We start from the raw sequence: 15,116 nt of genomic DNA on the forward strand, positions 1-15,116 counted from the left end.
GATGTACACTGACCAATCATCTTGTAGACATCTGTTTAAGGAATTGGGCATTCTGACTACTGCTTCACAGTATATTTATTCCCTCATGAAGTTTGTTGTAAATAATCCACTACAGTTCACGAGGAACAATGAGGTGTCTAATTACAATACCACAAAGAAAAATGACATTCATTACTTCATATTAAGGTTGTCATTAGCACAAAAAGGGTGCACAAGGCTGCAACAAAAAATTTTGATCATTTATCCAGTGATATAAAATGTCTGACAGACAGCAAAATAAAATTTGGTAACAAACTGAGGAGGTTTCTCCTTGACAGCTCGTATTCAATGCAAGAATTTCTGTTATTGTAATGTGTAAAAGGTGGTAGGTAGGTAGGAATTACTAAATCACATCTGTATAAATTTTTTCTTTTATATATATATATATATATATATTCAGAATGTAACCGTATGCACAAATTAATTTGCGGTACAAATATATAATGACTCGTTCCACATCATAACCACCTATCATGGGAAATGTTCCATGGAAAATGTTACTAACTAGATAACACAAGAAAACACACTTTTATCTATGAGTCACAAACTTTTGTCCCTTTCACCTCTCGTTACTGGTGATCCTTCCTTTCTTTGTCCATAATTTTTAAATGGGCAAGATTCAAATTCTAGGCCCATTTTCTAGAGTTACATTGTTTATAAAACAGAGACAAAGATGTTTTCTTGGGTATAATCTAATACTTCCTTGTCACTTGACAATTCCCGTTAAGTGCAATTGTGAAATAATTAGCTGTCTAAAGGAGTAAAGAAGTAATTACCACGAACTTGTCAAGAGAAGATTGCCTTTGAATCAAGTGGACGGAGTTGGTATTAATAGTAAAGCAAAGATCTAACAGCAACAGCAACACTGGCTCCTAAGAATAGTATACACTGTCTTGTTTTTAAAAGTAAACTATTATATTGGACAAGTAACCAAGGAAGGAAGGACCATTAGAGATTAACATCCTATTGACAATGGGGATAAGCCTCAGCTTGGAAAAGGAAAGTTCAAGAAATCAGAAATGCATCTCGTTTAAGGAATCACACCAGCATTTGCCACAAGTGATTCGTCGAAATCACACAAGACACAAATCAGGAAGGTTGGGTTTATATTTGAACCTTGGTCCTCCCATGTCTTAGGCAATGTGCCACTTCGCTTTTTACAAGGGGGTGGATGGTAAGTGACTATGAGGATTAAAGAATGATGACTTCTGTTCTTACTCCAACAAAATACTTACATGAGCATTTATGGCTTTGTCAAAATCTTCATGTTTTTTGATGAGAGCTTCGACATTATCTCCCTTTGAATCAACTTCTTCTGCAGCAAGAAATGCTTCCCTAGCTGACATCCAGTTTTCAGCCTGTTCGCAATCTCTATAGAACAGCTGTAACTCTAAACACTGATCAAGTTGCATTCGTCGTGCAATCCAAGCCCTGAAATGCATCAATACTGTGTTAAACTATCACATGACTTATTTGTTGGTATTTCATCAAAGTTTGTGTAATTTACTCAGAAGTTGGCCTTCCCAAAATAAATTTCAATAAATGTTAAAGCTCAAAGAAAAAGCTAGCAGTAGCTTGAGAAGACTTTGGCTGCCCTGCAGTTTTCACTGGCAAGCTTCCTCTTCAGGCCAAAATCCCCAGCTTCAGTTGCAGCATGCACACATTTATCATTTCTTATTCATCATTTTACTACCTGGCCATTAGGCATCCCCAGACTCTTCAGTCTAACTAGACCTTAGTGACAACAAAATTGTTGCCTTTTTACAATTAAATCTACATTCGGCGATTTCTAGAACATTTTCTTGCAATGAGTATTTGACACTAAGTGAAGAATAAGCTCAAAATATAATCTAACAGATAATGAAAAAATATCCTAGAGACATACCTCGGGAAACTGTTTGTTAAAAGAGTTATGACCCCTTGAAATCATGCCTTGTTCAACTACTGTATCTGCTTATTTTACATGATGTTACTGTAATTGCTAGGAAAGTCAATTTACAAACACTTACACGAGCCTCACTGTGATTGTGATAGCATGAATTCTTATGCACAAGTCACTAAGTCAAGTCAAAAACTCTTAAAACTACAAAATATTAAGTGAGTGGTAATAAATAATAGCGCTACAGTTCTTCTGAATATTTTAATTTTTACAACATTACCACTTTGATTCCCATATGAATTTGGTGACTTCACTGTTGATATGTATTCAGATTATCAGTACCAGCATTTTCCTTAGTATATACACTTAGCTTCAGCTTAAAATATACATTATGTAGCTTTCAAAGTCTGGTGCTCACACTGATATCATTTTCAGGGTCGCGTACCACAATCGGTAAAAATGTAACCCTTATAGAAGCACATTCTTGTCTTGTCTGTCTGTCTGTTCATCTGACAGTTTGGAACCCTTTTTCTGAGGAACTGGTAGATGTATCGAGTTGAAATTTATGCCACACATTAAGGTCTGCAGTCCATTGGTGAAGTAAAAAATGTGAAGCTTCTAAGTCAATGTGGTCATAAGATATAGACATAAATGCCACATATTTTGATACTCACAAACTCCCTCATCAAAACCTATAGAGTACCGTATATACTTGTATAATCCATGCATGTTTTTTCCCAAACATAAGGGCTAAAAACTGTGGTGCGCACATTATTCGACATATGGTTGGTACTGCTCCATCTCCAACAATAGATCCCATTATGGCATTATTGCAGCCTCAGTCTGTGATGCGTCAATAGCACATTAGAAGTGAAGTATTAATGCCTTCAAACGTGTTAATTATGGCTACAAGTCCTCATTATCACTCATGCACTGCTAAAGAAAAACTGAAAATTTTTGAAGCAGCCGAGAACATTGGAAACTGTTCTGTGAGAAGAAAGTATGACATGAGATAGAACTATATTTGTGAGTGGCGAAAAAACAAAACACGGCTTCAAGAAACTAACAATAATTGCAGGGCATTTTGTGGCCAAAAAGCGAAATACCTGGGCCTCAAATAAAAGCTCTGCACTTATGTAGATGAGAAGTGACAATATGGATGCTCGGTGACGAGTGAAATGTGCTAACTTTAAGCATTGGCTTTAGCCAAAGAACTAGTTTTACCAGTTTCAAATCTAGCCAAGGCTGGCTATTAAGATTTTTAAACTGAAATGAATTAGGATTCCAGAGGGAAACTAACATCACAACTGTTTCCAGCTGATTATGAGGAAAAAATAGGGCAGTTTCATTGTTACGCCATAAATCTGTGACATAAACAGTCCTATATGTTATCGCACATTGGTAATGTGGATCAAATGCCAGTTTATTTTGAGATGCCACTCAACAACACCGTGAACAGGAAAGGAGAATCCAGCATCATGATACGAACTGGTGGCAGTGAGAAGCAAAGGTGTACAGTTGATGATGTGTGTAACTGGCGATGGATGAAAGCTACCACCTTATGTGATATTTAAAAGGAGAACTACTCTGAAAATATCAGTGAAAGGCATATTAGCAAGAGTAAATCCGAAAGGGTGGATTGATTGGGTGATGCATGTTTGGTATGTTACTGAATGTACGTAACATGTTGGTCCAGGAGAGCTTCTGTGGAGATACAACTAAGGAAGTGTGAGACAAATTACAAAAAAGGAAAATTGACTTGGCTATTATCCCTGGAGGCTTAACATCCATCCTGCAATCACTACCTGTGTGTATAAATCAGTCATTCAAAGCTGCACTTAAACAGCAATACACATAATGCATGGCTGATGAAAACCACAAGTTCACATTGTGTGGGAAAGCAAACAGTCGGATTTGTCCCACATTTGTGAGTGAGTGAAAAGTGCATAGGACTCCATTCCACAGCCACTGGTGGAAAAATCCTTCAAAAAATGTGGTATCACAAATTCAGTGGATGGAACGGAGGACGACACACTATGGGAGGATGGTGACGACAATTATTCTCCCGATAGTGGTGACGATGAAAGTGATGATGAATAGGGAGGTAAGGGAGTACATGTATTGACCAAAATATTTCATTGCACATATTAACATTACATTCTCAAACATGGTAATTCGCATTTCTTTTTTTTCCATTTTATTTTTGCTATTTTAGGTAGGCCTAGAGTCCCAGCTGGCGGGGATAATGTTCCCCACCCGGCTGCCTGGCTAATGGGCCAGATGACAGGCCCACCGGCCAGCCAGCTGCATGCTGCTGAATTGGCTGCATTTTAACAATTTATCAACCTGTACAATAGAATGTGAAGATTATGACGTGTTTCTTCAAACCAATTTATATTATATGCAATTTTGAACACATCATTACATCAGAGCAATTTTTTTAAAAAATAAAACAAATTAACGCAAAAAAGATTTTCCCTCCCTCAAAATTAGGGTTCACAGATCATTCGAGTATATACAGTACTTCCTGTTGACCTAGAATAATGAAATTTGGCAAGAAGCAATGTTTTACTGTATATGTAAAAGAAGAAAAAAAAAAAGAATGGAAAAAAATGAAATTTTTTAATTTGTTCTTATATCATACAAAAGAAATTCTTTTACCATTTGTTATGTGACTTCAAACTTGAAATTAACACACTCTTGAAAGTCTTTGACTCCCCGGGACTGATATCTTCCAGTATGAACATAGAAAACAGGCAAAAATTATCAACATCCTCGATTCCCAGAACAACTGTGTACATACACAATTAATTTTGTATGGAGCCCTCAGAGTGAGAGTTCTACTCACACCTGGCCAATTCTCTTTAATTTAATGCCTAAATAGCTTTATAGTAAACAACTTATTGTATTCCCTTTTCCACCACTCACATGTAAACAAACCTTAAAACTTGGTAAGTACTATAGTAAATGTCACAACTGCACTTACTTTTCGAGTTCTTGACGGGCTTCTGCCATGCTTTCCAATTTTTCTTGTATCTCAACACTTGCATAATGACCAGAATGCAAAAGCTGTTGTCCAAATAAGTCAAAAGCTTGGAATGTCCCTGCACGAGCATCTATTTCTGTTCGATGTTCCTGGAAAAGATTTTAATCTCAGTATACAAATTTGCTTTCCTTCACTGAATAATTAATTATTCACTCTAACCTTCAGTTATGAATTAAACTAAATAAACTGGCCCCACATACAGTTTTTAATAAAAGCTGGTAATTAATTTTTGTATTTTCATATTCAAAGCTAGCACATTTCAAGAAACAGTTTGCAAACCAACAACATATTAAAACAAAATAAGTGTCTACATCAAAATAATAGAGAAACAACTGTTAAGATTTGCACTTTAAAATAATTCTCTCATAATAACTTAATGTTAACAACTGCAACTTACTAATCTGTCTATGAGCTCATAACAGAATACTACAAACTACAACCACATTCTATAGTCATCCATCGCATGATTTTCCAATGAAACTGAAGCACATTGCCGCTATCGAAGCAGTTAGCTTCTCTCAATACTAGATGTCTACGCTACAGGTCAATTTATTTATTGCTAGGTTTGGAGGTGTTATAGATTACTTCTCAAAACAAATAAAGAGGTACACCTGCATAAGCCATAAAAAATAACTAAAGGGCACAAATCACCATAATAACCGATTTTCTTAGCCAAATGTAAAAAGTGGCTATCAAACAGCAGAATAAAATCAGCAGAACACTTGCATTTATGCTATATGGACGTGTGTGTGTGTGTGTGTGTGTGTGTGTGTGTGTGTGTGTGTGTGTGTGTGTAAAACTGCTTTGCTTCTCTTGTTAACTGTAAACAGGGAGGAAAAGCAGCTTGTTCAGCATGACATCCTTTACAGTTAAAACATAAATATGACTGGAATTAACAGGCACAGGCAGTGTTAGCAAAGACTTGTTTAATAAAAACTAAAATCTTGTGACCAGTCAAAGTTACAAACATTCCATAAAAGCTCATGTACAACATTTTATTAGTTAACTCGGCAAGGAAAGGGCAATGATGATACTGAGTCTTTTAAATACATTATTGCCCAAATAAAATAAAAAATAGAGGATAGAAATTTAGAACTTTATTTTGCATTTCTAAAATCACAAGGCAAATGATATTAACAATGAGACACTCTTTGTTATGGTTTTACATTTAAACAACTAAAATTCGTTACAATCGGTGCCCTAGGTCAATTCTGGCAAGATTGAGGAAAGAAACTGGTCATGCCTTCATAGCTTTGTTTCAGGTGTCAGAAGGAATCATCTGCGCCACCTTCCCTCCAAGAATACGCATATGAGAACAAGGTATAACTAGCTACAAAGGATCACGGCAGCAATGTTTGTAGCCAGCCAATTTTTTCATCTAATTTTGTCTCAAAGACAGAACACACAAACATTTTTAGAGTCACATGAAAATAAGCATTAACTGTATACAGTTCTTGTTTAAGTTGACAAGAGGCTCCTTCAACATCCATTGCACTACCCATGATTTTGGCAACTAGAAAAATGAGAAATTACTCACAATAAGCTTTTTCTATCAAAATTAATTACACATAACATAGAACTCTCACAATTGAAACCAGGCATTTCACACTACTGGAATACAATGCTTTGCAAAAGTGGCGAAACTGTATTGGGCTATCTTCTGTGTTTTCACAGACTCAAATACAAAAGCCCCCATGCCCCATAATTTTATTTATACGGGACAGAATTTTTACTAGCATAATGAAAACCTTCAATGAGAATTAACACAAGTTCCTTTATCTACCATGAAATAAAAAATGTCTCTCTTACTGACAGATACCAAATGGTTCTCCAGTGTAAGAATAATGATTCAAAAGTGCATGCAACTTTGTCACAAATTACATTTATCACTCATTAGCCACATAGGGTTTGGCGGATTTTCATGCTCTATTGGAAAATTAGGCAAAGTATTGGAACACCTGCATATATGTGCATACAAAGTGAAGCCTTTGGCACAAGCCCACAACTAGACTATTGGCCTTACTGCTGGTAGAGTGCAGTCCTCCTATCTGCCATGGCACTACGAGAGCATGGTACCTTGTCCCAGTCATTTCGTACACCTGGGAAAGATCTCTGATACTCATTTTGACAGCAGGCTGAGTGGACCCGGGATTGTTCTGGAGGTACTGGAACAAGGTGCCCCTACCTGAGTTTAAACCAGGGACCTCCAGGGCCAGAGTTTAGTGCTCTACCCACTGGGCTACCTCAGCTACATGTTTATAAAAACTGAGACATAACTGAGGGAAAATGTTCAAATGTTCACTTGTTGCTTTGCTCCTGGGCTTACTGTACATGTTTTGATTAAACATTCAAACAATGGAAAATCCAGGATGGAATGTAACAACATTATGAGAAGGCAAGTTGCTGCTCACCATATAGCGGAGATGCTGAGTCGCAGATAGGCATAACAATCTGTGACTCAGCATCTTCGCTATATGGTGAGTAGCAACTTTCCTTCTCTTAACATTGATTAAACAGGCGCCATAGATGAAACACTAATGTCCTTAATTGCATCAGCCTGATCATGGGACTTACGCACAAAAACCATTTCATCACAGAGTTTATAAAACCATAAAAAACCTTCTGAAACAGGCACTGGTGGAAGTGACTTAACATATACTGTCATGTCATATGAAGATATGGAAAGACGTGGTGAACACTGAAAAAGAATGCTCCTTGGATGTCCTTTCAACAACAACCTCCTGTTTACTCCATTCGCTAAATGCTGTGCCAAGAGCTGCTCACAAATGGTGGTAATTTGGACAAATGCATAATACACCAACATGTATGTCACCTAAGGGCTTCTGGGTGGGAGAGAAATATTTGCTACTAAGTACTTCCCCATCAGCAAAAACAATTTACTTTGTGGACAGCCACCTCATCGGGTAGGGTGCATTTGTTGGAACTATAGGATTTAGTTATCTGGAATGACCAGCGTACACAGCAACAAATTATTCTTATCCTCTGAAAACTTCTAGCAGAATACCAAAGCATCAATATTCTGTCTCTCAGCACTTCGTCTCTAACATGACAAAGTTGTGTTGTTCCAATTATACACAGAAAACATTTTTATGCACATATTATGCAAAAGTGTTGGTCGCTGGGTACTACCAACAGCAGTTGGAATTCTGAAACTTTATGAAACGCAAGATCAGCAATTTGCAGGAACAATCCTTTTCACAAATGAAGCTCACTTAGTAAGGGATGTTATAGTGAATTATCATAACATATACCAGTGGGCACAAGTGAAACTTCACAGCTTTGACATACCAGGGCACCAAAACATAGTGTGTCACCATATAATATGACATTATCGACTGGTATCTTATAGTGCCACATATAGTACCAACAGGACAATGATTCATATATTTCTGAGATGCTTATTTACTGGTATTACAAGTTTATCTCGTTCATCATATACACAGGGAAAGAAGGTTCGGTTTAATATAGCATCAATGATAAGGCCATTAGAGACAGACTTACAAGTTCATTTTGGACAAGGACAAGGAAACAAATTAACTGCCTCCTTTACAAAGAAACCACCACATTTGAAGTGATTTTGGAAAACCACAGAAAAAGCTAAATATGGACTGTTAGATGACCTTGCTCTTTTCAAATGCTCATCCTTTCTTTCACAATGGATTTGTTGTGGACTCCATGTAGCGTAGTCTGCTTGATCATCAGATTTTAATCCACCCAATTTCTTTTTAAGGACGCACTTGGAAGTGCAAATTTGTGACAAAGAGATACCATCAACCGGTGATTGAGAATACATATATGATATTATGGAAAGGGAAACTGAAAAATATCACTTTCAACAATTCCTTCTGCAAAGAGGTTAAGCTTGCCAAGAGCACAATGGCAGCAATTTCCAATACTTATGAAACACCTTTGGAGTTTAAGATCTTGTATTTACATATATTCTTGATTTTATACTTTACAGCATTCAGCTGGTTTAACAAAGACACAACCACTATTCTTATGAAATAGGGATACTGTATGACTTGCACTCAAGAGCACATACTGTCTCACAATTGCAAATCTCTTGTAACAGATCTCTGGAACAGACAATCAGATTGTTCACAGTTGCTAATTCTTGCCATCCTTTCAAGCTGATTTCTGCAGTTGTATAGGAACGCTCAAAAGCTCATTCAACATTTTTTTGATTTTACAAATTTCAGTTAGATTCAGGTTTCTTCATAAACATGAGGAAACATTTCATTTACTTTGCTTTTTGACACCCCAATGTGTGGTAACATGCATAAAACTATTAAGTTATGTAATTTCTCTGTGTCATTTAGCAATATGATTCATAGTCGCATTACAGAATATCCAATGGGGCACTTCTCACAAAACAGAACTTAAAAAAATGCTAGGTTCAGAATTTTTCATCACTTGCATTTTGGATAGGTACAATTTTTGCAGTATTACCTCATGAGGGGAATGGGAGAGAGAGGTTGGGGGGGGGGGAGAGGGGAAGAGAGGGAGAGAGAGGGAGAGGGAGGGAGAGGGAGGGAGAGGGAGGGAGAGGGAGGGACGGAGAGGGGGAAGGGGGGAGGGAGAGGGGGAAGGGGGGAGGGAAAGGGGGAAGGGGGGAGGGAAAGGGGGAAGGGGGGAGGGAGAGAGAGAGAGAGGGAGGGAGAGGGGGAAGGGGGGAGGGAGAGAGAGAGGGAGGGAGAGGGGGAAGGGGGGAGAGAGAGAGAGAGGGAGGGAGGGAGGGAGGGAGAAGGAGAGGGAGGGAGGGAGGGAGGGAGAAGGAGAGGGAGGGAGGGAGGGAGGGAGAAGGAGAGGGAGGGAGGGAGGGAGGGAGAAGGAGAGGGAGGGAGGGAGAAGGAGAGGGAGGGAGGGAGGGAGGGAGGGAGGGAGGGAGGGAGGGAGGGAGGGAGGGAGAGGGAGGGAGAGGGAGGGAGAGGGAGGGAGAGGGAGGGAGAGGGAGGGAGAGGGAGGGAGAGGGAGGGAGGGAGAGGGAGGGAGAGGGAGGGAGAGGGAGGGAGAGGGAGGGAGAGGGAGGGAGAGGGAGGGAGAGGGAGGGAGAGGGAGGGAGAGGGAGAGGGAGGGAGAGGGAGGGAGAGGGGGAAGGGGGGAGGGAGAGGGGGAAGGGGGGAGGGAGAGGGGGAAGGGGGGAGGGAGAGGGGGAAGGGGGGAGGGAGAGGGGGAAGGGGGGAGGGAGAGGGGGAAGGGGGGAGGGAAAGGGGGAAGGGGGGAGGGAGAGAGAGAGAGGGAGGGGGGGCAAGGAGAGGGGGGGCAAGGAGAGGGGAGTGAAACAAAGCTTAGATTCATGGAGGATGAAGAAATCAGCTGCGTCATTTAAACGGAACCTTACCACCATTTATTTTAAGCAGTCTAAGGAATTATGGAAAACTTAGATCTCTATAGTCAAATGTGGATTTGGACCACCATTGTTCTGAATGTGATTCCAGTGTGTTACTACCGTGTCACTTCATTCTCTCCATAGCTGAGATACCTCTTCTAGACAAAGAGTACACAAGACAGGAGGGCATCACAACACAGGAATAATCTGGCACAGAGCGCCAGAGAACACCATACATTCACCGTGTTGGCACAATATCTTTACAAAAGTACTGAATGTAAGGAACAGATGAAACTCTGAATATGCACTTCAATGACTTTCAAGATAGAAACGAAGAGTCACGTTAAGGTCCTCCCCCCCCCCCCCTCCTCCTCCCCCCATCTCCACACGCGCACAGACACATTTTCATAAGCAAGTATAAAGGTGAAAGTCCCACTTACACAATTAAAACTCATTTTCTGCACAGGACGTCACTGGTGTTCCTGCGAACTTACACGTCACTGAGGGAAAGTACAAAAGCTTCTATAAACAACCAAACTTTAAAAAAGTACTCTTGTCTTTTACACTGAGGTGACAAAAGTCATGGGATACCTACTTAACATCATGTCAGACAACCTATTGCCCAGGGTAGTGCAGCAACTCAACTTGGCATGAACTCGAGTCATTGGAAGTCCCCTGCAGAAACAATGAGGTATGCTGCCTTCACAGCCATCCATAAGAGCAAAATTGTTGCTGATGCAGGATTTTGTGCACATACCAACCTCCTGATTATGCCCTATAAGTGTTCAATGGGACTCATGATGGGTGATCTGGATGGCCAAATTGTTCACTCTAACTTTTCAGAATCTTCTTCAAACCAATCATGAGCAATTTTGACCTGGTGACATACCACATTGTTATCCATAAAAATTTCATTATTGTTTGGGGACATGAAGTCCATGAATGGTTGAAAATGGTCTCCAAGTAGCTGAACATAACCATTTCCAGTCAATGGTCAGTTCAGTTGGACCAGAGGTCCCTATTCATTCCATGTAAAAACAGCCCACGTCATTATGGAGCCATCACCATCTTGCACAGTGCCATGTTGACAAAGTGGGTCCATGGGTTTGTGGCGTCTGCACCATGCTCAAATCCTACCATCAGCTCTTACCAACTGAAATCAGGACGCATCTGACCAGGCCACGATTTTATAGTCATCTACAGTCCAACTGATATGGTCATGAGCCCAGTAGAGGCACTGCAGGCAGTGTCATGCTGTAAGCAAATGCACTCGCATCAGAAATTTCACCGCACTCTCCTCACAGATACATTCGTCTCACATCCTACATCGGTTATTTCATACAGTGTTGTTTGTCTTTTAGCAGTGACAACTCTACATGTAATCAGTTGCTGTCTGTCAAGTTAAGGCTGTCTGCCACTGCATTCTCCATGATGAGAGGTAATGCCTGAAATTTGGTATTGTTGGCACACTCTTGACACTATGGATCTGGGAATATTGAATTTCAGAAGAATTTACAAACTGGAATGTGCAATGTGCCTAGCTCTAAATACCATCTCATGTTCAAAATCTTAATTCCCATCATTTGGCCATGATCATGTCAGAAACCTTTTCACACAAATTACATGAGCACAAATGACAGATCCACCAATGCACTGCCCTTTATACCTTGTGTATGCAACACCCCAGCATCTGTATAGTTGCATATCGCTATCCCACAACTGTCACCTCGGTGTAATTACTTCTTGCAATATTAAATCCCACATATAACAGTTTTATTATATGCATTACATTCCTCCTCCATCTTTTCTCCCTGAACCATGTTCCTTGAAATATAACAAATATGTGCTGAATGTATCAATTTCTTTGGGACTTCAGAGTCATGGGCACTTTGTTTCCCTGAGATGAAAAGAAAAATGAAAGAGCACTTAACATACTAAAGTTCCACAATTTTTAATTAAAAGTTCCACAACTATTAATTATGTTATCTGCAAGATGGTGATAATCATTTTGCTACCTCAGACGATGGGAAAGGCAATGTTATGAAATGTATTATCAACGGATTTATACAAAGTCTACTAACCTTGAAAATCACATTAATATACATAAAATCTCTGTATACTTTGGCACACTGGTTGAAAAGCACACATTAAAAACTCAGCCTTAATCATCCAGAGTAACTTTTGCTTTTAAACTGTGCACCCAAAATACTGTGCTGTCTCATTCGGAAGTTCAAGCATTTGTTATTTCAAAAACTGAAGAACAGATTAGGTATTTCTGGAACAGAGCTGGAATTGCCACACAACACTAACATGCTTCAATTACTAAACAATTATTCATGTTTGTCACATAATATATAGTGTTTTAGTGAAATGAAGAGTTCAGTTACTAGACTGTTAACTCATGCAGTCTGTACAACAAAACACTAGCTGTTATTATACAGAGGCATGTAAGTTAATGTCAGTGGGCCAGATCAATCCAGACTAATAATATACCTGAGCAACCCCATAGCGGGCATCTATCTCCGCTCGATGATTCTACAATGAACAAACAAAATTGACATTTAAAAAGAGATTTTTGTATTTCCACAATTGACTACAAGTGACTGTTACAGGGTTTGGGGAAAACAACACATATCACTGTACTGACTGTGTTGACAAAACGAAGGTAGCATTATACAGGCAAGCAAGCAACGAAGAGGAGATTAAAATGATGCATAATTATCATTGTATGTAATGTTTATGTATAATCTGTTTCTACTTTCATAACAAAGTGAAACAGTGATGTTCACATTACTGTCTAAATAAGTGAGGTGAAACACTGTGACCATCAGTTGTCCCTGTACTGTTTCCCCCTTCTTCAGTGGCAGGAGAAATACAGAGATTCAATATAAAACTGTGACAGACTGGAAATGTTTCTGTGTAAACAATATGACACCTACAGCTAATAATGGCCATAAAAATTTAAATAAAAATTCGAAGTCAAAGGTATTATATGCTGCAATAATATCATCACCGCAGCAGTAGTACGCTGTGAAGCTCCTCCCCATTCTGCTGATAACATCAATGGGTATTATTGTTCCTATTTTCATTTCACTGCTCCAAATTCTTCCTTCTTTTAAAGAAATTGCAAAAACAATTTGGTTAAAAACAGTGTCACACAAGGTTTCATAAATTAAAAGAAAATAGCTTTAACAGTCAATTGATAATCAATTTGAAAAGCAAACTACATTTACATAGCAATAGTCTGCTGAAACAGGGCATTGCTTACTCATTCCATAAGTAATTGAACAGACTGAAAAATGTTCAAAATAGCTCTCTCTCTCTTACAGTCTCTCCATAAATTGCTAATATGAACAAGAACTTTAATACAGAATCACAACTGCAGTGTTATGTATGTTATGTATTTTTTTTATAAAACTATTTATAGTAAGATCCAGTCAACATGTCGCTACACCTCTATGTTATGCATATAAACGACAACCAGTTGGATCCAAAAGACAGCATGTATTACTGCTAAATATCAATGAATCAAGTTGTACTTTGACATAATTAAAAATGCAAATCAAAAACAGGTGAACCCATTCTGCTGTGAGCATGACATCTGATGACACTACTGCCTTATAATTTGACCTGTATTATAAATTCCATAAAGGCTTCCATTTTTACACAGTAATATGCTCATTTTGTCTGTAGTTCATAAACATTCAAAATTTAGACTTAAACTGCCTCCAATATCAAAGCCTCACTGAAAAGTACGGTATAACACAAGCAATAACTCCCTAAGGTGAAGTTTTTTCTTTTAGTTCATGCTAACAGCACGTGGCTCGGCCCATGTCAAGCCCGAGTCTGTTATGTCTGCCAAATGTTGCTCTATATGTCATACCTGCTGCATCAAGTTGTCATAAAAAGTTGAAGAGAATTGTACAACGAAGCAAATATCAGACCTTTGAAAAATGATTTCACGTAATTATGATAAGGTAAAACCAACTATCTGACATCACAATGTTCACAACATTAACTTTTTACTTATTTCTCTTAGTGTGAACCTGGGCTCGTACGAGAATGTTTTTCCACACAAGCAACGTACTGTTTATTCCCCCCACACCCACCTCCCCCTGCCAGTCTCCCTCAAACATAAGTTGGCTTTGGCATTCCCCTTGGGTTCTTAGTGAGGCCGTTAGAATAATCCTAAGTTTAGCATTTTTAAAGTAAGTATTACATAGATAAATCACTGCAACAGAAATAAGTTTCTCAATCTTAGTTCAGCGCTAAATATTATTCATTTCCACTTCTGGTAATTTCTGAGATCTTTAAAAGCTTTCAGTGAAACCAGAAAGCACTAGAGCTATTTTATTGTTTTAGCTACAAAAAGTGTGCTACCTATTAAAGGGAGTGGAAAGAATGAAACTATAAAATTTTCCTTTCTATTTTTTTCCATTAGGAAAAGCACAACATAAATACAAAAAAAGACTAGATTTTGTATTGACATGTTAAACATAAGGCACTGTTTAGCTGCATCAATTGTATGTTAAACGTGAGAAAAACTCACCAGTAAGTAGTTCAGTTTAAGAAAATCTGCCATGAAAGCAGTTGGTAATTGATAAACATTGTAAACTTCTTTACATATGCAAATGAAAACACAAATTTCTGTGTGATATGAAACAAAAATATTACATTAACAACTTATGTGAAGATGACATGTGGAACAAACCAAAACAGCTTTGGCAACATGTGGGCGTGCATTATACTGCAACAGAATGTTATTATCCATCAACATTGTTCCATGCTCCATTCTGCATTAA

At 38.6% G+C, this 15,116-nt stretch overlaps 1 protein-coding gene across 4 annotated transcripts in view; it reads right to left on the reverse strand.

Moving 5' to 3' along the window:
• Positions 1 to 15,116, reverse strand: part of LOC126470227 (spectrin alpha chain) — a 140,617-nt gene that overhangs the window by 25,812 nt on the left and 99,689 nt on the right. For 2 of the 4 annotated variants that reach the window (XM_050097917.1, XM_050097916.1), the window contains exons 24-26: positions 12,808 to 12,849; positions 4,905 to 5,053; positions 1,275 to 1,470 (exon numbers count right to left, since the gene is read on the reverse strand). In XM_050097917.1, the coding sequence (XP_049953874.1) occupies positions 1,275 to 1,470; positions 4,905 to 5,053; positions 12,808 to 12,849 (387 nt within the window). The remainder of the gene's footprint in view (positions 1 to 1,274; positions 1,471 to 4,904; positions 5,054 to 12,807; positions 12,850 to 15,116) is intronic. The other 2 variants (XM_050097919.1, XM_050097918.1) reach the window with 1 other exon arrangement.

Source organism: Schistocerca serialis, chromosome 3 (genome assembly GCF_023864345.2).
Source record: "Schistocerca serialis cubense isolate TAMUIC-IGC-003099 chromosome 3, iqSchSeri2.2, whole genome shotgun sequence".
In the NCBI taxonomy this organism is placed as follows: domain Eukaryota; kingdom Metazoa; phylum Arthropoda; class Insecta; order Orthoptera; family Acrididae; genus Schistocerca; species Schistocerca serialis.